The sequence below is a fragment of the Alternaria novae-zelandiae genome, assembly GCF_023758075.1.
Source record: "Alternaria novae-zelandiae strain BMP 2774 chromosome Unknown scaffold_6, whole genome shotgun sequence".
Classification (NCBI taxonomy): Eukaryota; Fungi; Ascomycota; class Dothideomycetes; order Pleosporales; family Pleosporaceae; genus Alternaria; species Alternaria novae-zelandiae.
The window spans coordinates 1,238,007-1,263,431 of record NW_026056966.1 but is presented as its reverse complement, the minus strand read 5'-3'; the positions used below and the strand labels follow the sequence as shown (position 1 = coordinate 1,263,431).

The window sequence follows — 25,425 nt, the reverse complement described above, 5'->3', positions numbered from 1 at the left end:
AAAATGATACAAGCCTACAATTCAGACCATCATACCAGCTCACCGCTAAAAGGGGGTATATCCACTACAAAACAGAAGACAAGCATCGCTCACGCACAACCACGCTCACCACATCTAGTGAAAAAGATCCTGAGCCGCAACAGCAGTCGCCTGCGCCTTAGCAGCCTCATTCGCCGCCGCCATAGCAGCCGAAAGATCATTATCGACCTTCTGCTGCGAAGAACTACCAGGCCGGTTATTATCACCCGTTCCTTCCCGTTCTCCCACTGCGGCGGCAGCGAGATGTTGCAGGCCGGCCATGTTGGGTTCGAGCGCGGGGCTGGCTTGCTCAGGACCGGTGTAAGGGGGAGTGGAAGACTTCTTCTTGTGGAGGAGATCGCCGATTGCGGTTTCCCAGCCTAGGCCGTCGGAGCTGCGGTGGATGATTTGGCCGTTTGATAGTGCGTCGCTCATTTCTTTTATGGTTGCGCTTGCTTCTGCTTTTAGTTCGCCTCGGTCGTTTAGTTCGGTGAGGGATGTGGCGACTAGAGCGGCGAAGATGTGGTGCAAAGGCGTGATAGCGCCGCTCATGAGGTTGCTGAGCAGGTCCTTGGTGACTTCGAGGACCTCGGCAGAAGGCAAATTCTGGCCTGAAAGTCGCGCGATAAACACTCTGAGATACTGGTGCGCCAGATGAGGGGGCGAGTTACTCGTCAAGGTAGTCAGATCGATGGACTGTTTGATTTCATCTAGTGCCCCGTTGAGGTACTCTGACTCCGTGGTTCCAGGTTTGAGCGCGGAAAAGGCGAATGGGGCTGCTGGGTCAACATTTGGGATGCTTCCAGCCCGATTGACGTAGGCTATGCGGCCAACGAGTAGGGCAACACCTGATGAAGATTAGTCTCGGATAGTCATCAATGGAAAGAGCTTGCACTTACGAGCGAGATAATAAGCGACTTCACCCAGGGCTGAGTAATCGTCTCGCGAAAGTGTTCCAGAGTATCGTCGAATCATCATGTCCGTCGATTGACTAGACGCGTGGAAACGGTCTATGATCAACGCAGTCCAATATACGCGGCGAGCTGTCTGATACACTTCGAGATCTTGTTCTTTCAGTCCAGCCAATGTTCTGGCATCATTTATTCCGACATCTGCAATGCATGCTGAGACACGGGCCAGCAGTCCAGTAGTACTGCCTATGATGCTTGGGCCAGGTCTGTCAGATGCTGCGGCAAGCAAGATCAGTGACTGGCAGTATACCAAGTGGTTATAGAACCGTCGTGAGCTGTCCGTGTCATGAAGACAATAGTTCGCCGCGTCGACTGAAGTAAAGCACTGTTGTAACAGCTGATTAAGACTGATATCGATAGGTGGCAGAGCCTTCGAGGCGATGGACCGGATACATCCTTCTAGTACGAGGAAGAACGTCTCTCGCAGCTTCGACGGACAGTTTGTAAGGCGGTTTAGTTGAGACTCGTGATGTGGCAGAACAGGCAACGTGGGATGAATGATGTTGTAATACCTGATATATGGTTTAGTGTCTGGCAAAATGCACATGTGCGGGTATACGTACGCTTTGAGAATCTCTTCATGAGAGCCTGTGATAAGACTCCCGCCCAAACTCATTTCTCCAAAAGAGGTACGACGGTTGCCATTGAGCGACGAGTCTTGATCACCTAACACAGGCAGACCATGTGCGTCTACAGATCCACCATTACCGCGATCCTGTGCGGACCAGTTGGGCCGGCTGAAAGCCTCGTGGAACCCGTCTGTCATGGAGTGAGTGCGCTGACGCTTGAACTGCGGTGGACTCTGAGTATCGGGAAACGGCTGATCACCCAACGTTCCGAAATCGAAGTTATGCGACTGCGCCGGAGGATGGTGAATCTGGCTTTCGAGCGAATTCAGCCGGTCCGCAAGTTCTTTGATATAGCTGGAAATTGTTAGCAGACTCGCCAAACTGCACACAATCCACATACCCTTTGCTCGGGCCGCGCTTCATAGGCTGACGGCTGAACTGACAGCGGGCGCCAGTCCGTTTGCAACTAGAGCAGGCTTCTGGGCCGTTCTCGCTGGTCGCGTCGCATCGAATCTACCCAGCGTAAGCGCATGTTGTGCAGGATTGGAGGCATCGCATACCTTCTTCCTTCGGCATTCGTCGCAGGCGCGTGAGACTTTGGAGCGTTTGCGATTCGGGTCGTTGGGATCGTACGGGTCGTGGTGTCCGTCCATATTCATGACATGTTGCGCCATTTGCTGTGGAGAATGCGTCGGGCGCGTTGGACCTGCAAAATGCGGATGCGCGCCCATGGCAGGTCCCATATGAGCCATCTGCTGGTACTGAGGCTGCTGGGGACCGACTGGATGCATCATGTCTCCACCGTCGCGCAGCTGCTGTAGGTTCTCCTGTAGGCGCAATTCGGGATCAGTCAACTGGTGTTGCTGCGCCGGTGGTGTGCCATTCTGGTTCGCGTATTGGCCTGGCCCTCCTCCCATCTGCGTATCCGAGTCCCCGTAACCAGCCATTTTTCAGCGCGTCGTATTCGAGATTGCAGGTAGAAATGTCGTTGTTATTTATCCAGAGCACCGGTTCGGTAATGTTGCGCGATCGCGCGCGAGGTTCTGGCGTTGGAAAGCGAGAGGAGCGTGTTGTGTAAGAGGCCGCCGAGGAGAGTTGTGCGAGCTTTGCGATTTTTGCGCTAGCGTGAACCATGGCAAGAGAGAACAGGTCCTCATGGCCTTGGATGAATGGGAAAGTGACAACAACATTATGGTGGTTGTCGTTTTCCTAAGACATGGGAGATGTTATCTGCTTGCAGCGTGGATCGGAAGCTACTAACTGGTCGGTGACGACGTCGCTGTTGGATTATCTTTTCACCGTACGCGCTCCGGGCGGCCAGTGGGAGCACCATGCACAGCCATCATCAGAACTGCCCGCACACTGCAACCGATGATGAATAGCATTATGAACGTCAAGAGACTGCTGAATTAGCCATATTCTTCTGCTGCTACTGTACTGCTGCTGCGCGATATTGACCTCGTCCTGTCTATCATGCGCTGATCCATTGGTGTTCAGATGATGGTTTTAGTGCCGACTTACTTGGGTCACCACACACTACAATGAGCTCGCCATAAAAAGTCCCCGGTGCACTTGGACACGTTGAGCAAGACGTTCAACAATTTCGAGCCATTGGTGGGTACGGGGTCTGAAGAATCACCGTATCATATGATATACGTACACCTGTTCACGGGTCACGATCATGTACAAGGCCAGTGCATACCGAATCCGAAGTCGTTCAATGTCAGATGCTGTAATTACTCCGGCTCTCGTAGATTAGCGGTACCAGAGTTCCACGAGACGATCAACGACTTGACGGCTGGCTGCAGCGTCAAGCGTAAGATCACCAGGATCTCCCGTATAAGAGCGGTGCAATACACCGACAGAGTATACCCCACGGAGAAGCCATGGGGTCCCGTTTCAAAAACATTATGCCAACGCTGTGCCCAGTGGTCCCAAGGGCTAGACGCTCTGTTGGATCTAAATTCCATTTGTCCCACAAAAGATCAAATTCGAGTCGACGGGCTAGCGCTCCCTGGGCCGGAGGATTCATGTGAGATATACAAGCGGGCACTGTACCTGAGAGTAATGGATAGGCTTGCTTCCGGTTCTATATGTGCTGGACGCTATCGACGCAGACAATAGTGATGATCTCCACTTGGCAACGGGCGACGGATGCTTCGAGTTACGGCCGTCGCGGTAAGGGAAACATGCTGACTCGACAAGCGAATCGCGTCCGCAATGAAACATGCCGTGCGTGGAGTCCCGCATGATTAGAGGCGGGCTGGCGAGGCCAGCGCAGCACAGGAGCAGGCTCCGTCGCAGGCGTCGTAGGCGTCCGGTGTGGATCGCGACGGCGGCGGGCTGGCGGATGGCAGGATTCATGCGGTGAGAAGGTGCTGCTGGCTCGCACCTGCACCTGCACTTGCACTTGCATGCAAGTGTGGGATTCCCGCGCTAGCCCAAAGGAGCCGCCGTCATGATGGCTGATCGCGCTTGCTTCGAGCGTCGAGGTCTGAGCGCACTTGCCGATGACGCTAAGCCCCACAGCCAATTACACGCCGCGCAGGGCCGTGTGCGTTCCTCTTAACCTGTTCCTCCCGCTCGCTCTCTTCCCTCTCATCACTACCTCACCCGCACAACACCACATAGTATACTGGTCTGGTCGTTCCCAAGGAGCTCCGTCTAACGCTTTCGGCCAGCGCCTCTTGCGCTCGGTTCCCCTTTGATCTCCCACTCCACTCTCCACTCCATCCTGTCGTCCTCGGTCTCATTCCCCGGCGTTCACGGTTACAAGTCAGCATACCATACCATTGCCCAAGATACCCTCTGGCGTTTGAACTAGCTTCTCTTGAATCCTACTATTCTTCCCTGTATCTTTACCCAGACGCTCACACCGCGCGTGTGGCTTTATTTCGTCATTTTTCGCCGCTTCTAGCCAGTTGGCTCCCTGGACCGCTCCTACCCAGCTGCTCGTAGCCAGCTGCGACGACCGCACTCGGCCGTTATCGCCCCGGTATGCCTGTTATCGATGGCGAGAAATGGGCCTGCTCGTCCTGCATCAAGGGCCACCGTGTGAGCGGTTGCAACCACACTGGTATGTCGCTCAGTGCGACGCTTCACAACCTTTCAGTGCTAATTCGTCTTGAAGATCGGGATCTCCACCACATCAACCCCAAGGGTCGTCCTGTCAAGCAATGCGAACACTGTCGCGGTGCGCGCAAGTCCAAGTCTCATCACGCCAAGTGCGATTGTGGCGACAAGAAGGACAAGGACTTGCACAAAGACAAAGGCGACGCGAAGAGTGAGCTCACATCTGGCTTGGCCGTCCCCGACATCTCTGACGTTACTCTAGCTCATGACAACCGCTGCCAGTGCCATTCCGGCGGCAAGTGCTTGTGTGGCACCAAGAAGGAAGAGATCGATCTCAAGATCGACACTACCCGGCAGACGCTCCACGATGCTCGCGCGAAACCCAAGTTGACTGCGACGCACTCGGAGAGCCACTTGACCGTCTTCGCAAACGGCCACCACAAGCCTTGCCATCGCAACAACAACTCCGCCCACGTCTCAGGCCTTCCGTACAAGATTCCTCGTCCGCATACGCTACACGGCCATGCCGCCTTCTCCGCTCTCTCGCAAGAGAAGAGTACTCGCAGCAAGCCTGAACCGCCCGCTACCCGCTCCATGGACACGCTCTCGTTATCGAACAACGACTTCCACACCATGTTCGGCTCTACACAGCGCTGTGCCGACAAGTCGCCGACTCCCAACGTCGGCGGTAGCCTCGACACATTCGGTTTCAACGAGATGTTCAGCAGTCAGCCCGGCGTCTTTCAACAAGACGGCGAGTCTCCCAACAGCAACGTCAGCGACACGTTCTCGAATCAGTGGCCATGGATAGCCAACAGTGTAACACCCGTGAACAGTACGTTCGGTCTGGGCAGCCTGTCCACCTCGCCATCGCAAGATTGCCTACCAAACATGGATAGCGACTGGTTGACAGCATCTGCTGGTTTCGACCACGTCTGGTCTGCCACTGATCTCCCGCTGGACCCTAGCAAGTTCAACGACGACTTGGCGCAGCCGATCTCACACAGCGGAGAGTCCAAACTGAGCGGTCCCGGCCTTACTGTAGCGTCGTCTGCGCACTCGGAAATTGGAGAGCCAGCCCTCTTTGGTGACTTGGACTTCAAAGCCCCTCAGTCGGCTGCCAGCGAGTCGCTCTTCTGGGAAGATACCCCTGCGTATCGCTTTAGCACTGCCGTACCGAGTGAATCCATCAACGCGCCCATGCCAATGGCCACTACGGCACCCATGCCGAACATGCTTGGCTTCGATCCTATCTACGCCAAGAGCATGACTGCTGCGCCAGCAACTATGACGAGTACCGCCTCGCCTGACTTTGCCGACACAGCCGCCCTCTCGATGCCTAGCAATTTCGAAGATGTTGTTCCCATGGACCCATGGCCTATAGATCAGACCAATGGTGCTTTCAACGCGATGAACAACTTTGATCTATCTTATACCAACAGTGGTTGGTTTTAGACGCCTGCGAAGGGACAGCCAGCTCTCGCAGCTACTGTCGCTTTTGATGACGCCATGATTGATGACGCTGCTGGTGCGCGATGATACCAACGCCTAGGCGATCTCTATTCATATCTTCTTTTAGTCTTCATGACTACCCTTTTGACTATCGGTCGCCTGTGTATATTTTATGACCTGGCCCGAACCATTCGCTTGATGTGCGTTTGAGGCCGTTCTACATAGATCGCCGCCATCACTGTTTGTTGCATTTGAGTGTTGAACAAGCAAGCATACGTATATACAATGGGATGGATTTGGGTGGTGATTTCAATGCTTGGGCGGTTTGCCCGTGGGGGTTTCGCAAAAGTATAGACGGAGCCTTTGGCGTTCTGACGTCTGGCCCACAATGAAATAAGAAAGTAAAACAATCTTGCGTGTCCATGTGCCTCTCATCGTGAACTCGCAATGTCAATTGAGGCATCCCGACGGACCCCTCAAGCATCGCAGAGTGACGTCCTTGAGTCGCAGCCTGCAGGGCGTGCCGCACGGCCGCAAGGTTCGCTTTCCTTCTCCTCCACCAATTAGCGTCTCTGCCAATCCAATTTTTCCAGGGTTCCCGCCTCGCCCACACGACGTATTCCTCAAGCGGCCAGATGAGACGCCCTGCATGCGAAGCGTGGAGCGCCTGCGAGCAGAGATTTTCGCTGACCATGATCGGTCGACAGGGATAGGTTATCTCCCAGCAAGACCGTGATTAACCTTTTGGACGCGCATGCTCTGTCAAGATCCCACGTTGGGGTCGTCCTGCACCAAAGGACGATGAGGTGCGTGGATGATCGGCGACAGATGTAACACCACTACGTCGTCTCACGGGATGCGCGACGAGAGCGCTACGCCAGGCGCTCGCGGCGGCTGCGATTGAATCGACGTGATCACTCGCAATGCGACGCACTGCACAAGAGCATGTGCCGGGACGGCCTCGGTGGCATCCCAGGCTTTTAAGGCTAAACACTCAGTCGCAACACACCTTGTCGTAGCTCCAGACGGCTCAGCGACCGTCCGCACAGCGCGGCAAAGTCAGTCAATTAGCTAGCCGCACCGTCAGGAAAGCTAAATCAGCAGCATGACCACGAGCATGTCATCCCACTTACGAGAGCTGCTTGCGGTCGCGGATGCGTTCACAATCCGGCGCCCGCTGCACAGCACAAACAAAGAACCGCTGTTTGTGTGTGTTGTGCATGCCAATGCCCAGTGCACAGCCTCCCTTTTACGCTTCTTCACGAACCGCCAGTGTGGGAGGTGTGCAGTGGGCGTTCTGGCGAACCAGATGCGGGTAAGCTGGGTGTGCTCACGCGTTCTCGTAATGGGGACGGGTGCATACTTCCTCACGATAGTGCTAGTCTGCCGCTTTCCATCGCCCCAACAGATGGTATCAAGAATGAAGAAGTGTTGTAGCAGTTGTTCATGAGGATGGAGAGATAGCTCAGCTTATCAACAATGTTTGCTCGAACCGAGCTTTCGAGATAATCACTCATCGCGAACTTGCAACCGCAGCGGTACCCTCTCTCTTGCCTTCTTAACGAAGCAAGCGTTCCAATAGCGAAAATCACGCACGCATGCAATGCATCTATAGACTTTCGCATATGTAGCCGCGGACAATCCCGCCTAGCGAACTGAACTTCCTTCTCGAGAGTCGCGGCATAGCGATATGTGAAGGTTGTATGGAATGTCTAGACGCCATGCGTCGCATCGCTTGCATCATGATACCCATTTCCCGCGGGCTTTCGGGCGTTCGCAGACTGCGTGGGCTTTGCGGGGTCTGGTGGAAGAACAGCAGCTTATTGGCGCTAGCTCATCCAGAATGTCAGAAGACGAGCGCACTCTGTTGGAACACCATCATGAAGGTTCGGTGGTTAACAGATCATTGAAGACGTACGTCAGTCAACCTCAGAGACCCTTCCTTCAGACAAGGCAAGATCGTCGATCCCTGAATCCCCTACCTTCGGCATCGGCCGTCGGTACTGTCTGTCTGCTGTCGCACCTGTCGCACACGCTTCTCTATCGGACCTTTCGGCAGGACCCTGAAAAACTGCCCTTGTCCTTGACCCTGGCGTCTCTCTGACACCCGTTCAAAATGATGTCAACGTCTCGTGTTTGTCCTTCGCGTTCTTTGAACCGAGGCAAGAGGCAAGCGAAGAGACAACGAGGTTCCACCGTTCCACCGACTTTTTCCCCTTTGGGTAATACAGCCAGTTGGATATCGCGATCGCCAACGCCGACAATGATTCAGTTTTTTTTTGCGAGTTGGAGTTCGCGCGTGTCTGTATTGTGGGGGTTGTGGGGGGTGCGGAATCATCTGCTTTTATAGTATCTATTGCGCTGCGGATCGAGTGCAGTTTACTGGTGAGAAGAAGAATGAGGCGGAACATGCCCGGGCAGCTGTCATTACTGCGTTTCGCGTACAGTACCCAGGTATGGGTAGTTCGCGATTGTGGTCGAAGGTAACACGAGAAACGACGTCATCTCGCCCGTTCCCAGCCCCATCATGTCCACGAGGTCGGTTGCTAATAACCGTCTCATTTCCGAGCGTAGACATGGGGATCAGCTGCCGGTAAGCAAATCCCCGGATATGCTGTGAACACTAGTTCAACGTTATGCTGCGGTGCTGAGGTGCAAGGTTCGGATGTAAGTCATCAATCACATGCACGGCGGAGAATTTCCGCTTCACCCTGCATGCAGCTGGAGAGTCGATCGCTGGAATGTAACGGTCAAGCTTCCTCTTGGTTGCACGTTGCACGGCGGGATTGGTGGCGCGTTTACCGCGTGTACATGTCGCATGTATGGGACTGGCGGTGTCGATACTGGAAAAGTAAGATGCATGGCGCAAACAAAGAGGTGTACGCTTGGTCTGGGTTGAGTATCTATGCATTGAAAGTGATTTTACTGGTGGTTTGGTGCACTTAGTCTGCGCGTGTGTGTAAAAAAGGAAAAGGATGATGATTTAGATGATGAGTGTCGTGAAGGTGATCGATCAGAAGAAGTGAAGATGCGCCTCTGAGGAAAGCGATACGTGTTTCCGTGAGGCAACGGCGAACATCGAATGAAGGTTGTGGAACAGTTGATAATGGAAAATATTTCCAAACGACGAAGTCGAGAAGTCGACTGTTGAATATCAATACTACGTGAGGGGGGGGAAAGCTCATCAAGATTACACCCAACACACTCTGAACCACTTCATCCCTCCTCACACCTGATAAAAGGAAGGCACTGAACAGGCCTGAAGCCTACACTAGAACAGCAAACAAGAAGACGTAGCGTCATGGTAGACCCATCGGTGTTTAGCCTTTCCCTTCAATAAAGTGCTCGGCTCGCCTTCTCTTCACCCTAACCATCCCCCTCCACCTCCACTTCTTCATACCCACTCCCCCAGTCAATCGGCTGATACCCACTAAACAAACTATCTCCCAACTGGTACCCCGGTTTACTAAAGTACGTCGACATGCGTCCCATGAAAACGGGTGGTGTATCGTAGTCTTCGTCCGTGTAGTAGGATGGCTCTTGAGGTATGGCAGTGTAGTTCGCTTGCGATGGCCAGTAGGATGAAGATGAATTTTCTCTGGGGAGAGGAGTAGGGGGAAGTGATGTTTGGGTTGCGGTGGTCGAGTAGGTGGGTTTTTGCGGGGGTGGAGGGGGGTTCGGTGTAGCGTGGCAGTTGCATGGACATGGTGAAGTTTCTGAAGTGGGCCTTGGCTGGGGTGGAGGACTGTGTTGTAGTGTCGTGGATTCCTGGTTCAGGGCGGGCTGTGATGATGGTGGCGATGGTGTGCTCTCGACTGGTGCTGGAGATATCGTCTTCGTCGACACCGGCTTGCGGTCTGGCTCTATCACTGGCTCGGCGTCTGTCCTCGGATCTGACTTTTGCGGCGACTCCATCTTCTCCGAATCGCCTACACCTGAGCCAAGAGCTGTCCACTGCGATATATACGAAGGTCGTCCCGGTTGCCTCATTTGCCCCTCAACAATCGTCTCCCCCAACAGCGAAATATCCGAGTTCGTCCTCGAATTCGTATAACTTAGACTCGGTGGCCGACTCGCTCGTTGCGAACTGATTGAGCTCGACCGCTTGCTCCTGTTCGTATCGCTCACTCCGCCATCTGATCGCATGCTCGTTTCCGATAATGGTCGCAAGAACGAGACCGTTCGCGATCTCCTCAGGGCCTGTCGATCAAGCTTCTCTTCATCTTCAGTAGGCCCTGGCTTCTTCACTTCGGGCTCTTTGTACTCCAGCTTGCCGTTCTTGTCGGATGCGAAGTATTCCTCGCCTCGACCGAAGACGACTTGAAGGGACGCAAAGTCTCGTGTTGTGCCGTCGATGGGATAGAGCCAGTCTTTGAGTGCGGGAGGGAGATCGTAGCCATCTTTGAGTTGTTAGTATGAGATCTTCCCTTATTATCAGACAGTGTGTGCGCACCTTGTCTGAACTCTCCTCCCTTCGTTTTCCAGCATACGTAGTATCGCTCGAAGGCGCCAAATGCGCAGACTATCAAGTCGTCGAGACTTTCGGGGTCGTTTGGGTTTTCTGGTATCTCTCCCAAGCGTTTGTATAGCCGTGTCGATGCATCCATGTTGGGTTCTCCGTAGAGCGAACAAAAGCCTTGTAGGAGATACTGTTCAGTACTATGCCGAAGCTTCCACCGAGTGCATTAGTCGACAAGATTAAGAAAAGGGACTGTATACAACAGAAAAGCAAACGACACACTCGAAAGAAGGGCTCGCCCGTTCTCCAGTTGTTAGCAGTCAGTAGCAGGCACGCTTGGGTAGTTACCCCAGCTTTCAACGAGCAATCACTTTACCGCGCCACCTAGCATTACCATATTCTCCATCAAACAGTTCTCGCTACATGACGCCTTGTTATCGCGTGATCAATACGGCATGTGACATTTCGCCAAAACGTGTCGGAAACCTGACGCACTTGCGATGGGTGAGTCGGTCGATGGTGGGTCGAGTTTCACATTTGCCGGTCCGCAACGCCATGCAACGGGTGGGTTAGCCGGCAGATCCGTCGTATGCGGTAAAGTGTATCATCTGGATTGACTGTCGCTCGGGTTCTGGATGTTGGTGATTGTGAGAAGTGAGGTGGTAGAAGAGATGAAGAAAGATGGTGGCACTGAGCGAATTATGGAAGGTGGCATTGACGCCTAATCGGTTTTGGGCATCAACACGGAACGTGATTACTCAACCAAGCACTACCTCCTTGCGAAATAGATATAGTGATGTTTGATAGAAATTTTGTATTGATCTTCATCTTTCATCTTCGTGATGGTGTTTCAACGCTATATCACTTCGTCTTCCCACTCTCCTCCTCCAAGCCAACCAAATCATCAATCTGCCTAAACAACGCCGACGTAGTCTTCCTCCCACCATTATCAGTAGCCGCCCTGTCCCTACTCTTCCCAACCGCAGGACTACTACCAGCTTGCCTACCCATCCCACCCGTACTTCCCCTCCCCTGACCCCCTCCAATCCTATTATTCATCCCCTGATTCCCCTTCCCACTCGTCATAGTCCTTGCAAGAGACTGACGCCCTGATGCCGTAGTGGATGACATAGGTGACGGACGAGACGTAGCGGCTCTAGAGGAGAATGGCGATGAGAGTTCAGAGATGGAACGATCTCTTTGCCGGCGATCGGGAGTGGGTCTTTGTGTCGACTGCTGCGAAGTTGATCGTCGTGATGAGGGACTCGGGCTTGGGCGGGGACTAGATCTATCTGGATTCGGTCGACGGGGTAGAGATATAATGGGTTGGGCATTTGATGTAGATTGAGCTGCGGATATGGCTGGGTCTTCTCGGATGGAGGGTGCGCGTTGGCGGGGAGGTGTTATCGGTCGTTGGATTGACGGGTCGGATACAGACATTGTGGCTCCTGATGGCTGTGACCGCGTCGCCAGTGCTTTTGCTTGTTTCGCTTTGGAGACGGCGAGTGCTAGAGACGCCGGTGCTGGTGAAGCTTGGGGCTGTGCACTGACTCCAGGCACGCTCAGTGACGCATCTTCATTGGAGTATACAGAAGACGTGTTACTGTTGGCACTCGATCCGCGTTCACTTGATCGCCGTCTAGCCTCAGGACTAGTCTTTTGCGCTGCTGCCATGGCTTCGAACTTCTGCGCCTGGGCTAGAGCTCGAGAGCCGCTGCTTCTGTTCAGCTTCGGTGTGGTTCGTCTCTCGCTGGAAGACGAGGGTTGCTCTTCATGTGACGACGTAGAGTCTACCTTGTCAGCGGTGGTGCCTTGGATCTCATCAACCCGTATCGATGGTGATTGAGCTTGTGCGACGTTTGCGTCGTTTGATGGACTTTTTGTCTCTTCACCGAACGTTGACTGAGCTTCAGCTGACCAGGATTCTGTTACAACAGGAGGCGTTGGGTTACTACTTTGACCCATGCTGGATACCTCACCAGGCGCTTCCTCTTGTCCCATCGCTGTCCCCGAGGTCTTCTCTTCACCCCTTCCAACAGACTCATACGCCGGCGGCGGTGTCCTTGACCGAAAGACCAAACTCTCCACCACGGGCGGCGGATCCTCAAATATAGACTTCGGTATCTTCATCGGCCTCCAACCCTCTTCCTTCCCCTCTCCCACTGCAGCACCGACCCCCGGTCTAACCTCCACCTTCTCCCCACCCAACGGCTTCTCAACCGGCGCATCATCCTCCCTCTCAACCTCCCTCTTAGTAGTCTGATCCGCCACCCTCTCGTCCGCCTCTTTCTTCCACCTCTTTTCCTTGCGACTGAGTTCGATCTCTAGTACCCTCGTACCAGGTGCAACTCTAGACTTGAGGCCGTCGTCATCGAGATCAAAGTACAAGCCCCATAGTCCGGGTGCTTGTTCAACTGCACACCACCCCTCCCAACCATCGAGTGTGAGCCGTCGGTCTTGACGCGTGCAGTCAAACGGGCCTGTGAGATGCGGTTGTGCATCAGCTCTCACACCATATTTCGCTTCTCCCGTCTCTTTATCTACATACACCCAGTTCATGATCGGCGCCACATCCGTAATCGTCGTCACAAGCCCTTCGTAACTTGTATCCGGGTACGGTAAGTAATATCCAGCATAAGGATGACCCAGTGGACTTCCATCTTCTGTCCCGGTATCGATCCAGAGCTTCCCGTTTCTCAGTACGACTTGCCGGCCGTCGATTTCGCGGCTGCGATGTGAAGACTTGACGCATGTGGCGATGAGGTTGCAGCGGCGGGCACGGTGTTCTTCGCGCTTCTCTTTGGATTGCGATTGCCGGATCGCTTCTTGAGAGCCGAGGAGACCGGGGGCTACGATTGTGGCGATGAGGATTGAGAGGACCATTTCGCGTGTGCTGCATCATGGGGATGCGTTTGGGGGTGCACCATGTTCGCTATCGCTTGCAGATGGGATTCGATATGGTCTATGCGCATTACCGTGGTTCCATAGAATCGGGATCGCTTGATAGCTCCGGTGGTCTGATGGTCGCTCGACTGAGAACAAGAGTGTCCGAGCTGAGACGGTCGCCCTGAGCTTCACCAGCCCCTGTGTGTTTCATCGTCACAGCCGCCCCGCCGGCAAGCATAGCACATCCCCACAACATTCAAGCGACTGCGGTTGATCGTCTTGTCTGGACCCTTGATTCCCTTTCGGTAGTGAGGCTGGTACGAGACTCGGACGATGGCAGCGACTTTGAGACACAGGAGTGCCACAACAGCCGTTTCGGGCGTTCAGCGCGACATCGACTCATGGAAAAGGTGAATGGTATGCGTTGTTGTCGTATCGGATGGCGACTTTGCTTATAAGGCAGAGATATGGCACTTCATCAAGGCCAGTACAGTTGACCTGAATCTCATCCTCACCATCCACCATCGCCAATACCCAGCAACGGCCCGGCGCCTGTCCAGCTTGAACCACTTGCCTAATACCTAATATCGACTTCTTGTTATATCCAACCATCCATCAGAATGTCTACCCTGTAAGCAACACTGGTACGAAGGGTTTTATATGTGCTAACCTCAATCAGCGACTCCACCATCCGCCCAACAGCCTACGGCTCCGACACTGAGAGCGATGGACAAGCCTCCGGTGGCCGTAAGGTGTCTTCCACTTCCAAGGTTGGCCCTGTCCCATCCTCAGCCACACTCAACCGACCGGCCGGCAACATCATCAAGGGACCAGTGGACGACAACGGCAAGCCCAAGGATGCGGCGTTACTCCTGGGTATCAAGCTAGATTTGGAGGCAGAGATTCACTTGACGGCAAGGATTCGTGGAGATATTACGATTGGATTGTACTGAGCTACTGGCATGGTGGACTACGGACAATTCGCCCGGGGATTCGAAGACATTGTGTGGAAGACTCCAAGCGACATCGCAAGAGCATAGGAAGGCGTTACTGGTCACGAGTATTATGGAAAAGGGTTGAGATCTGAGCACATTGTTAGCGTTTGATACACCAAAAGCAATCAATATGTGCAAGTCGAGGTTGTTGATCAGACTCATGCCCTGTCACAGGCAGTTATCACCATTGCCGTAGCTCGGTAGACCGTCGTGATAAATTGAATGTTCATCTTGTAAAGGAAGTTGAGGTTGTGGGTGAAGACTTACCATAGAGGAGAACATCACGATTGCAACATGAGTAGAAGATCCTACGCAACTGATCAGTTGCTGTTGTCTCTCATCTTCATAGTGCAACACAGTGTAGTGTGGATCAGACAGGACAGTTCTCGTCGTCGCCGAAGCTTGGACATATGCTTGTCATTGATAAAGTCGTATCATCATATCGAAGAAGGAGATAGGCGGCGAGCGTACCGATTGTAGTGAGGCAAGCACTGATGGATCTGAGTAGCAAGTTAGCAAAAGCTTCTACCAGTAAAGAGAAAGCAAATAGTATGCATTGAAGTGGGATCAGTTGACATGAATGGATATTTTGATTTTAAGTCTTCACCGGGCGAACCCGTCGGACTCGTCATCAAGTGTTCATCATTTCCCAGAAGGTGAGCAAAAGGAGTGCGCTTACCATTGAGGATAATACAGACTGTTGTTGGAGAACAGACTGATTGCGTTGTTAGCCGAAGCTCAGCGACGCTTGTATGATTGTGCAGTATTGGCGAGCGAGGTCAGTCGGCGAGGTTTCTGAGGCCTGCCATAATGAGCGTATCCGTCACGAATTGTCGGTGCCCAGTGCGGAATCATCATATGGTGTTCGGAGGGGGGTCGAGAGGGTGGAATCGTACCATTTGGGTCGCAGGATGATAGTGTCTGCAACGCGCGAGATGTTAGCGAGAGCTACAAGCGATGTTGAGAAGAGCAGGGAATTGAAGGTCGAAATCAGAAACAGCCATTGTTTATCGGCACCGGCAGAAGCCTTGGTCGGTAATTTCCAGCGTGCCGTAGCACAATCTGATCATCATTGGACGAGGGAAGGTGGAGGAGTGATGTGCTTACCAGTAATATTGCAGAGCTGCGAAGCTACCTGTGGCCGTCATGAGCGCCAAAGCGCACTGCGCTTGTGATCTAAGTGCATATCAATAGGATCTGAAGCTGGTTAGCTTGATGCTCTCGTCGCAACAGTCAAAGACAATGTGATGAGCGCAGTCGCGATCAGACTGACGTGCAAAAGTTTGAGTTTCATTCCCCTAGAGGTCAAAGACTCTAATTTGTTTTTGGCTTTGTGAATCATCATGAAAGCGCAGGATGGAGGGTAGGGTACTTGTACTTACGGGAGTGAGCGCATGCTGGAAGCAGTGCTGTTAGTGCTGACGATTAGTCATAGATCCTGTGCGCACAACAGCAAATCTTGCTGTATCGTTGATGCGCCATTGCTGGGTGAAGCAGTAATGGTGTAGGAAGACAAGTTGTAGGCCGCTGAGAGAAAAGTTAAGCTATCGGAGTTCTCGCTAGTTTTTCCGCTCCACTAGCGCGTTGGTGACTAAGCCAGCCTCACGCGAAGGTGGACCCCCAGCCTCATAGAGACACGGGCCTCAGTACTGAGAACATCGTAGAATCACATAATGACTACTGAGCAAGGCACGAGGATCGCGAGTCATGTTGCTTCGCTCTGTGGAAATTTGGTGAAAACACTGATCGCATGTCTCTTGCTGCTCTATCCTTGATCTTTCCACCCATATTGACGCCAAACTGATATGCATGCCCTTCTCCGACTTGCGCCTTTACTATGACGCGTGAGAGACTATCATGGCGCGTAACTTGGGTATTTACATGAAGTCGTAAAAACTGGAACTCATGGAGTCGCGTGTATGGAAGCCCCTTCGCCTGTACATCCAACCTTCCTATGCAGAACACGTACTGGCAACGATGCGAACAAAAGTGGCGAAGCTGTCGTCTCTCATGAGGCAAAGATGCGAACGTTCAAGTCAACGCAGCCTGTCGCAATAACACAACGTATACCTGCTTTGGCTGCTTCCTCTTCTTTCTTCTTACTGGCACCGTTGGTTGCGCCGTTGGTAGCATCTCCGTTAACTGGTACGTCCTTGATGACGTTGGGGGCCCAGCGCATACAGCTTACGAAGTGCCCATGGGCGTCGGTAACAGTCTTGACGCATCGGCCTTCCTGCGTGAGGTCCCAGCATCGGATTGTCTTGTCGTCACTAGCCGATAGCAAGTACTTGCCGCCTGGATGGAAGACCAGCGACCGTATCCAATTGTCATGGCCAGTAAGTGTTTTGATCAGTGTTCCCCGTCCGTCCCATATCTTTATGGTCTTGTCTCTTGATCCAGTCGCAACGTACTCGGCGGAGCTACTGAGTGGTGGTGGTTTCTTGAGTCCAGCAAGTGCTGCAAGGTTGGCGTACGATACCGGAGGCGCGATTGTAACGCATTCGATAACGTGCTCATGACCGAGGAAAGTGCATTTGGGCTCTCCTGAGCTTGCGTCCCATAGCCGAGCAGTCTGATCGTTTCCTGCAGACAAAAGCCATCGTCCGTCAAAGCTCGGGGCTACGTCTCGTACCCAGTCGGCATGCCCGCGTATCGTCTTGACGCAGTATCCCGTTGTGACGTCCCAAATGCGCAGTGTCTTGTCTCGGGACGCAGAGACTAGTAGGTTCCCTGAAGATGGAGATCCGGCGGCCCCACTAGGAACGAATCGAATCGCAGAGACGGAATGGTCGTGCCCGGGAAGCGTCCTGATGTTCTTGTATTCGTCCGAAGGATCCCACAGCTTGATAGTCAAGTCGCTCGAGCACGAAGCCAGCAGCGTGCCACCTCTTGGACCACCAAAATCGACATCCAGCACTCCTTTTGTGTGTCCCTTCACCGTCCTTTCCAGCTCACCCAATTCCCAATCCCAGATCTTGATGGTAGTGTCTTCAGAGCCGGAAGCGAGTGACGAGAATACGGGATGGAAAGCGACGCAGGTAATGGGCGAGCGATGTGATTGGAGGGTGTGTCGTGCTGGAGCCCGTGGTAGCCAGGCGGTGGGGTCTTGGTTTCTCCTGATGAGTGAGGTTGGCGTTGTGGAGTCGAGCTCGCTCTGGAGGCTCTGGTTGCGTTGCTCGAGTTCCAAAACCTGAAGAGTGTAAGCATATGGTTTCACTGTAGGTATTGACGCGCAAGTACCTTCTTCTGCAGCCGCACTACACTGGTCCACTTCTTCTCCAGCAGCCCCTCGTACTTTTTCCGCGTGGCATCGTCGAAACTCTCGGCTATGTTGGCTTCTTCCCGGAACGCTTCCGCCGTCTTTGGCGCGTTTATAACGCCCAGATATGCGATTATGGCCTTGTGCCTGGCTCGTCGTCAGTCATGGCTCTCGAGTCACTTGCTGTCTGCAATGCTCACAGCTCTTCCGCTTGCCGATCTGTCAATATCGCGCTCATGGCGTAATGGCTAGGTCATACGCGATTGACGCTAGACGGGACCATGCACTATCGCGACGTGGTGCGTAGTCGTGTGCGGTCGAGGCGGAGGTTTTTGGTGGGCGCGGGGAATTGCGGTGAGCGGAGGATGTCTGCAGGGGTGGGGTATCTTGGGCGGAAATTAGAGGTAGCGGAATGGCGACGGCGGGAGGATAGCGATTGTCTCGAAGCAATAATGCGGGCGTGTGTTGGAGGTGGCGTGTGTGCTGGACGCTGTAGGTGGGTTGGGCATTCATGTGGTGCAGGGATCTGTTTAGGAAGGAACACTGCTGTTCGCCCGGACAACGAGCCCTGGAGCGCCCGCCAAAACATACTTGCACTTTCTACATCATCACCTCACACCATACTCGACCCCTCACACTCCGCTGTTATCGCTATCCGAGACTTTGCGATCCAATAGTCTCACAAAAAGCAATCGACAACATTGTCTACTGACATCATCTGGTACGTCTCCGCCGCTCCTGCCTCCTGCATCAGTCATGGTCCACTGCACGCGCGCCCATCCGCGCGCATATCACTGTTGTCCACACAGTGTTTGGACTGTTGCGCCACTTGCTATAAGGCATTCCAACCTTCCAGAACTCCGCGACTTACTCTTCATTAGCTTTTCTGGTTTCTTAGACGACCCCGCATTACATCCATCACATTCCATAACAGGCCATGGCCGACGCCGCGGAGGAAGATTTCAGTTCTCTGCCGCTTCCGGATCGCTTCGTACACAAGGTCTGGAAGGTGCGGAAAGAAGCATACGAGGCCGCTGCCAAAGAGTTCAGTCTCGCCGCCAGTGAATCAGACCCCATTGTGCGCCAGTTCATAAACGATGCGAGCGTATGGAAAGGTGTTGCGGGCGACTCCAACGTCGCGGCACAACAAGAAGGTCTCGGCGCACTGTGCGCCTTCCTCGAGATAGCAGGAAGGGAGGGCTGCGTACGGTAAGTACTTTGCAAAGCTTTGCGCGGCGCATTACTAACGCATCGTTCAGGTCACGCGGAAACACCATCACAGTCATCGCCGAAAAGGGCCTACCCTCGACACGACCGGCAGCGAAGGCAAAGGCGCTCGAAGCGCTCATGCTATACATCGAGACCGACAAGCCCGACCCCGTAATCGAAGAGCTCCTACCAGTACTAGGGAACAAGCAACCCAAAGTCATCGCCGCGACTTTAGACGCCCTTACACAAATTTACCATGCCTACGGCTGCAAAACCATCGAGCCCAAGCCCGTCCTCAAGGCGCTTCCGAAATGTTACGGCCATGCGGACAAGAACGTTCGCGCCAAGGCGCAGGAGTTGACAGTCGAACTTTACCGATGGCTAAAAGAGGCCATGAAGCCGCTCTTCTGGAACGATCTGAAGCCCGTCCAACAGCAAGATCTCGACAAGCTATTTGAAAAGGTCAAGGAAGAGCCCTCGCCAAAACAGGAGCGACTGCTCCGTTCACAGCAGGCTGCCAAGGAAGCCGCTGCTGCTGCACCAGACGTTGAAGAGGAGGAAGAGGAAGAGGAGGCCGCCATTGATCTTGAGCCCGAGTACGAAGCCGTTGATGTCTTCGCTAAGATTCCCAAGGACTTTTCGGAGAAACTGGCCTCGTCGAAATGGAAAGACCGAAAAGAAGCGCTCGATGACACGCAAAAAGCTCTTGATCACCCAAGGATCGCCGAAGGACCTTTCGATGAGCTAGTACGCGGCTTTGCGAAGACCTGCCTGAAGGATGCGAATATTGCCTGTGTTGTAACTGCCGCGAACTGTGTCGAGCTTCTAGCCAAGGGCTTGAAGAAGAGCTTCGCCAAGTACCGCAAAGACGTCATGAACGCAATGATGGAGCGTCTGAAGGAGAAGAAACAGACTGTGACTGACGCCATTGGAGCTGCTCTGGACGCCTCCTTCGCATGTACGAGCTTTCAAGAGTGCTTGGAGGAGATTCTGGAGTTTCTAAAGCACAAGAATCCTCAGGTCAAACTTGAATCGTCGCGATTCCTGGTTCGATGCTTGAAGAACACCCGCGAAGCCCCAACACCGGAACAAGCCAAGGCCATCGCAGAGAGTTCTACAAAACTACTTACTGAATCTCAAGAGGTACAGCGAGCTGCTGGTGCCGAGGTGCTTGGTACGCTGTGGAAGATTATGGGAGACCGTATCATGAACGCTCATCTTGACGGACTTGACGAGATCCGCAAGACCAAGATCAAGGAGTTCTTCGATGCTGCGGAAGTCAAGTCCAAATACAAGCCAAAGGCTGCGCCAGCGCCCAAGCCTGCAGCCGCAGCACCAACTAAGAAGCCTATGGGTAAACGGCCAGCACCGGGCGGCGCAAAGAAGCCGGCTCCTGCAGCAAAAGCACCCCCGCCTCCGCCTGTGGAAGAGCCCGCCGCACCTCTCGAGCCGAAGCCGACTTCAAGACCCGCCGCGTCCAAATTAGGTGCCAAGCCCGGTCTTGCTGCGCCATCAAGGCTCGGTGGATTGAAGAAACCAGGTCTCGGAGCTCCTTCGCCACGGAAATCTGTTGTTTCACCTCCTCCCGAGGAAGAAGCACCACCGCCACAGCCCAAGTTTGGTGCCGGACGTGGTCTCGCAGGTCGTCCCCTGGGAAGGCCTGCTGCTGAACCCGTCGCCGCCCCAGCACCACAAGCGCCAACCGGCCTCAGCCTGGTGGAACGTGCGGAACTTGATGAGCTACGAGCAGAGGTTGAACGCGTACGGCGGCAGAATGAAGATTTGCGTGGGGAAAGGACAAACCTCACTTCGCAGATCCATGAGCTCCAGAACCAGAACGCTCAGCTCATCGAAGATCACACCCGCGACGTGCTCTCGATAAAGGCAAAGGAGACGCAGCTCGTCCGTGCGCGCTCAGACTTTGAAGCGTCCGAACAGACAGTACAGAACCAGCGCCGCGAGATTGATAGATTGAAGCGCGAACTCCTTAGGCAGGCGCGTTCAAATTCTCCGCCAGCTACAGACGTCGGAGACCAGATATACACTGACAACGGAGTTGGTAACACCAACGGCGCGCATTTCGGTGACTCTGGCTATGGCAGTCGGGCCATGCACCCAAGGCGAGAGAGGAGTTTTGCCAGTGGGCCAGGAAGCCCGGGCGGCGATGGTAAGGAGAATTTTGATTCTCTATCCCGCCCTGGTAGTAACTTGAGCGGAAAACTAAGTCCACGAGCAGATGGGCTGTCGTCGATGTCGCGTGATGGCAGAAGCCCAACAGAGAACGGAACAGCTCAACGGGTACCTTCCGCAGGAGCATCTGGTGCGGAAAGCTGGAAGCGCGCAGCAGAGGTTACCCAAAATCTCAAGCAGAGGATTGAGATGATGAAGGTCAGTTCCGACACCTCCCGCTTTGAAGAAGACCGCCGTCTTTGTTTTACCTTTAACGACGAAGCTTACAATTCCTCAGGCTAAGCAAGGTATCGGACGGCCACAGCAATAGAATAGCGACTTGCCGATTCGACCTCATTTTCTCGACGAGCAGTCATCTTTGCGCTTGCACGAACGAATTGCCGCGCTTCACCCAAAATCGAGACGGGCACACACAGATTCTCTTGAGGGCGTTCATAGGGCTTCGTAGCTCATCGCTTATCTTGGACCCTGCACCCCATACAAGGGAAAAACTGAACACCTAGGAGCCTACGTCGCCGTCAAGCCACCAACTTCACAAGTTTTTATCTTAATGTAGGCTCTAGGGTGTTCGGTTTTCCTTTAAATAGGGTGCCTGCATGCGCTCTGCATGCATTTATCCGTGAGCATCTTCAACGGCGTTGGTCTGGCTTGGGGCGTGCATTTGTGTAATAGTGTTAGGCAGGGCAGGACATGAGGCTTAGGATAGACCGGGGGAAAAAAGCACGCGTGCAGGCTCTATGACTTGCATGGTCTTGGTGCAGAGGGGAGACATTGTTTTTCCCTTCCTTCCCTTCTTCAGAGATTCCCCACACGCTTGTGTTCATTATCGCGAATCCAAATAATAGATGTTATAATCTTCACTCTGTCCTCTCTTCCTACTCTTCTTCGAGATACCCATCCCGTCACCGTATCGAAGCTATGACCCGTCCCTCGCCGGCCGCCTGCCCAACCAACAGAACGCGTCGCGTCAGCCCCAGGTTACCAGTCCACTGGGTCCTCACAAATAACTGTGCCGCAGACCGCAGCGACCACCCTTGGCAGCACACCCCGGACAATGAGATCGCAACGTTTTTTATCTGCGACAGCGACGTGCTGCAGGGTCACTTTCCCCACAGTGCAGCAGCTGTAGCTACTCCACCTCAATTTTGTTACATCACGCATCGCCATACTACATCCTGCATACTGAATGCGCAGCACGCGCCACCTCTCCGTCTCAGCCATGATGGACCCGGGACTGTCGCGACGAGCGCGGAACGCGCTCGACGGGCTTGCGCCTGCGCTTGAGGGTACCGCACCAGCGTCGTTTGACCCTTTTGACAATACGATTGATCTTAGTTGTGGGGGGAATGAGGTGTTGTATCCCGAGTTACAAAAGTTTCTGGGCGATGTTGTGAGGGATGTGGGGGCGGTTGAGGTATGTTCGCCCCGGTTTTGGAGATCGTCGGGATGCGTTTATACAAGTATAGTTTTGCGCATGTACTAATTCGGTATGAATCTACGATAGGCATTTACGTCCCCCGCGGAATCTCTTAACGGCGGGGATTTAGGTTTGAGGAACGCTCTTGCGGGCTTTTTTAACTCGTATTTCAAGCCTGTTCATGCTGTGAGGGCTGAGCATGTCGTTCTTACAGCCGGGACTACGGACGCGATTGAGAATGTGATCCATGCTGTTTGCGACGATGGGGATAGTGTGCTTGTTCCTGGTCCGAGTTGTCGTAAGCATTCCTTCCACATTAAGCCCCGGTCATATCCATAACTTCGTCCAACCCTCACTTACAAAATTGCCATCTTTGACTGATATAACCACAGCCACCCTCTCGCTCTTACTGAAGCGAAAAGCAAACGTAACACCCATCCCCGTCATCCCACCAACCCACATCCACTGGGACAACTACCTCGTCCCTTCCCTGCAAGCCGCCTACGATTTCTCCGACTACAGAACGCGGATTAAAGCTGTTTTGTTGTCTAACCCTAACAACCCACTCTCCCGATGCTATCCCAGAGAAACTTTACGGGAGTTACTGGAGTTCTGCCAAGAAAGAGGATTGCATCTAATCGTTGATGAGGGGGCTGGGTTGATGGCATTAGATGGGAAGGAAGGGGGCGGAGGAGCTAAGAAGAAAAGAAATGGTGAGACGTTCGTGAGCGCGTTGTCGTTGACTGAGCCGCTTGTACCGGAGGGAGCCGTCAAGGTCGATCCGAGTCGCGTGCATGTGGTGTGGGACGCAAGTCGATTATTCGGATTGGGTGGACTGAAAGTTGTAAGTCGTTCTTCTTGTCCCCTCAGAACTACACCTATTGCAATGACCAGGAGCTGATGAGTATTTCAGGGTTGCGTGGTATCCCAACAAAACACCCCTCTCCTCTCCTCCCTGGCACTAACATCCACACACCCCTCCTCCCTCTCGACCATCTATCTGACCTCCCTGCTTACATCATCCCTCCTCCCCTCCCTTCTCACTCTGAACACATCCCGCTTGTCAACTTCCTACAACATGCTCGCTTCCTTCCTCCGACGCCACGACATCGAAATCGTGGTACCGACACACGGCCCCTTCCTCGCTGCTAAACTAGCAAAGAAGACTAGGACAAGCGAGGAGGAGAACGCTTTCTGGAGGGAGTTGGAAGGAAGAGGTGGGATCAAGGTTGCGCCTGGGCGGGCGTTCAATGGGGTGGAGAAGGATGGGGGTTGGGCGAGGGTGAATTTTGCGGTTAGGGAAGAGGTTATGCAGGAGGTGGTGGGGAAGCTGGAGGAGTTCTTTGGGGCGAGTGGGTGAGGGTGGTCTTGTCGCCTGGAGTGTATAGCTGGGAGGTGGTTTGCTTGCCTGGCCTCGGTGCGTACTGTGCTGTTTGCGATGGGCGGGAACGTTGTGTTTGCTTTCCATTGTATAAGCGTGGGCGGAGCTCGTTTTCGTCGGAGTGTATAGAATGACATGTGTACGGTTTTCCTGGCTTTTGGATAGAGAAGCTTGCGCTGGATTGGAGTATCTAATAGTACAATATCAGGTTTTCTTCCATGCCACGACTAAAGCGCATGTATCCTCAAAGTGCGCCGACACCGTCCACGTACAACATACCAAGGGGATCATCTCACAAATGTCCTCCCTCTCATGATCGCACCTTTACCCGGTCCCTTGCCCGCCTCAAACTATGAGGACGTGCCCAAGACCCCATCATTCTCCTCAATATACCTCACCATGTCATCAATCGTACACACCTTAATCCCCCACTTCTTGCCGAAAGCCAAACAGTCGTCCCTCCTCATCATGCCTCCACCAATCAACTCCGGCTTACCAGGCACCTCGTCGCCATCGGTAATCAACTCGCAAATAACACCAACAGGTTGCTTGCCCGCCAACCGGCACAGATCCACCGCCGCCTCTGTATGCCCCCTCCTTTCACGCACACCACCATCCCGCGCCTGCAACGGCAATATATGACCCGGTCTCCTGAAATGGCTGGCTTTGGCGCTGGGGTCGGCGAGCATGCGGCATGTTAAGCTGCGGTCGGTCGCTGAGATGCCGGTTGTGACGGACGCGTCGGACGAGTCAATGCTGACGGCGTAGGCGGTGCGGTTGGGGTCGGCGTTGTCGGCGACCATTTGCGGGAGGTGCAGGGCGGCGGCACGGGAAACGGGGAGGGGCGCGCAGATGTAGCCGCTTGAGTAGCGGATCAGAAAGGAGGCTTTTGAGGGGGTGAGGGCTTCGGCTGCGATTATCAGGTCGCCTTCGTTTTCGCGCGAGGGTGAGTCAAGGACGATCACGAATTCGTCGTTTGCTGGAAGGCGCGTTAGTAAGGGTTGTGCGGGGTGAGGGGTATGGTAGCTTTTGGAGCTGGAGGTGTTCGCAGACACGTACCGAAGGCTTGTATGACATCTGGTATCGAGTCGAACGCTGGGTGTGCAGGTGTGGGATTTGAGAGCTCCGTCGCGTTGCCGTTGACACCATTGGTACCGTGGGCAGGCAGCCCGTTTTGGAGTTCTGCAGGCATGTTTGGGGTATGACTCTGGTCCAATTACTTTCGCCTGGTATCGCCTTCTCTTAAAGTAGTCGTGTCGAGGAAGAATAACGGAGCTTGGTCGTTCCGCGTGCTTGCAAAGCGTAGAGCTCGCTACCACTTTGCTTAGAAAAAGATCTCGTAAGCCACCGGATGTCCGCGCCTGGAACCTCGAGGTATGCTAAGCTCTGGGATAGTGCTCCTTATGTATGCTTCGAGCGCGAATGTATACTGCGTGACAATGCGAGAGTTAATTGAAGGAATTCGAGCGGAGTCAACGGTATTGATGTATGCGGAACCGGCGTATCACGAGTACATCGAGAGGAGGTATCTAGAGGCGGGGCTTGCC

General features: G+C 53.7%; 8 protein-coding genes across 8 annotated transcripts; 3 read left to right on the top strand and 5 right to left on the bottom strand.

The window, feature by feature from the left end:
* Nucleotides 1–114: 114 nt before the first annotated feature.
* Nucleotides 115–2,505, bottom strand: J4E88_003930 (uncharacterized protein; the record flags this gene model as incomplete). The annotated part of the gene is made up of 5 exons (XM_049397578.1): nt 115–866; nt 918–1,501; nt 1,553–1,912; nt 1,959–2,071; nt 2,119–2,505. 5 exons carry the CDS (start codon nt 2,503–2,505, stop codon nt 115–117), a joined length of 2,196 nt encoding a protein of 731 aa, XP_049256966.1.
* Nucleotides 2,506–4,555: 2,050 nt separating this feature from the next.
* J4E88_003929 (uncharacterized protein) lies at nt 4,556–6,085 on the top strand (the record flags this gene model as incomplete). The annotated part of the gene is made up of 3 exons (XM_049397577.1): nt 4,556–4,634; nt 4,689–4,841; nt 4,893–6,085. 3 exons carry the CDS (start codon nt 4,556–4,558, stop codon nt 6,083–6,085), a joined length of 1,425 nt encoding a protein of 474 aa, XP_049256965.1.
* Nucleotides 6,086–9,448: 3,363 nt separating this feature from the next.
* Nucleotides 9,449–10,689, bottom strand: J4E88_003928 (uncharacterized protein; the record flags this gene model as incomplete). The annotated part of the gene is made up of 2 exons (XM_049397576.1): nt 9,449–10,482; nt 10,536–10,689. The coding sequence occupies 2 exons, from the start codon at nt 10,687–10,689 to the stop codon at nt 9,449–9,451; spliced, it is 1,188 nt and encodes a 395-aa protein (XP_049256964.1).
* A 1,032-nt stretch (nt 10,690–11,721) lies between these two features.
* On the bottom strand, nt 11,722–13,424 carry J4E88_003927 (uncharacterized protein; the record flags this gene model as incomplete). The annotated part of the gene is made up of 2 exons (XM_049397575.1): nt 11,722–11,823; nt 11,976–13,424. The coding sequence occupies 2 exons, from the start codon at nt 13,422–13,424 to the stop codon at nt 11,722–11,724; spliced, it is 1,551 nt and encodes a 516-aa protein (XP_049256963.1).
* Nucleotides 13,425–14,047: 623 nt separating this feature from the next.
* On the top strand, nt 14,048–14,380 carry J4E88_003926 (uncharacterized protein; the record flags this gene model as incomplete). The annotated part of the gene is made up of 2 exons (XM_049397574.1): nt 14,048–14,058; nt 14,107–14,380. 2 exons carry the CDS (start codon nt 14,048–14,050, stop codon nt 14,378–14,380), a joined length of 285 nt encoding a protein of 94 aa, XP_049256962.1.
* A 2,050-nt stretch (nt 14,381–16,430) lies between these two features.
* On the bottom strand, nt 16,431–17,919 carry PAC1 (protein with putative role during mitosis; the record flags this gene model as incomplete). Its single annotated transcript, XM_049397573.1, has 3 exons — nt 16,431–17,612; nt 17,663–17,828; nt 17,882–17,919. 3 exons carry the CDS (start codon nt 17,917–17,919, stop codon nt 16,431–16,433), a joined length of 1,386 nt encoding a protein of 461 aa, XP_049256961.1.
* Nucleotides 17,920–18,618: 699 nt separating this feature from the next.
* J4E88_003924 (uncharacterized protein) lies at nt 18,619–21,390 on the top strand (the record flags this gene model as incomplete). The annotated part of the gene is made up of 3 exons (XM_049397572.1): nt 18,619–18,890; nt 18,941–21,278; nt 21,358–21,390. The coding sequence occupies 3 exons, from the start codon at nt 18,619–18,621 to the stop codon at nt 21,388–21,390; spliced, it is 2,643 nt and encodes an 880-aa protein (XP_049256960.1).
* Nucleotides 21,391–24,228: 2,838 nt separating this feature from the next.
* Nucleotides 24,229–25,070, bottom strand: RIB3 (3,4-dihydroxy 2-butanone 4-phosphate synthase; the record flags this gene model as incomplete). Its single annotated transcript, XM_049397571.1, has 2 exons — nt 24,229–24,857; nt 24,938–25,070. 2 exons carry the CDS (start codon nt 25,068–25,070, stop codon nt 24,229–24,231), a joined length of 762 nt encoding a protein of 253 aa, XP_049256959.1.
* Nucleotides 25,071–25,425: the final 355 nt, after the last annotated feature.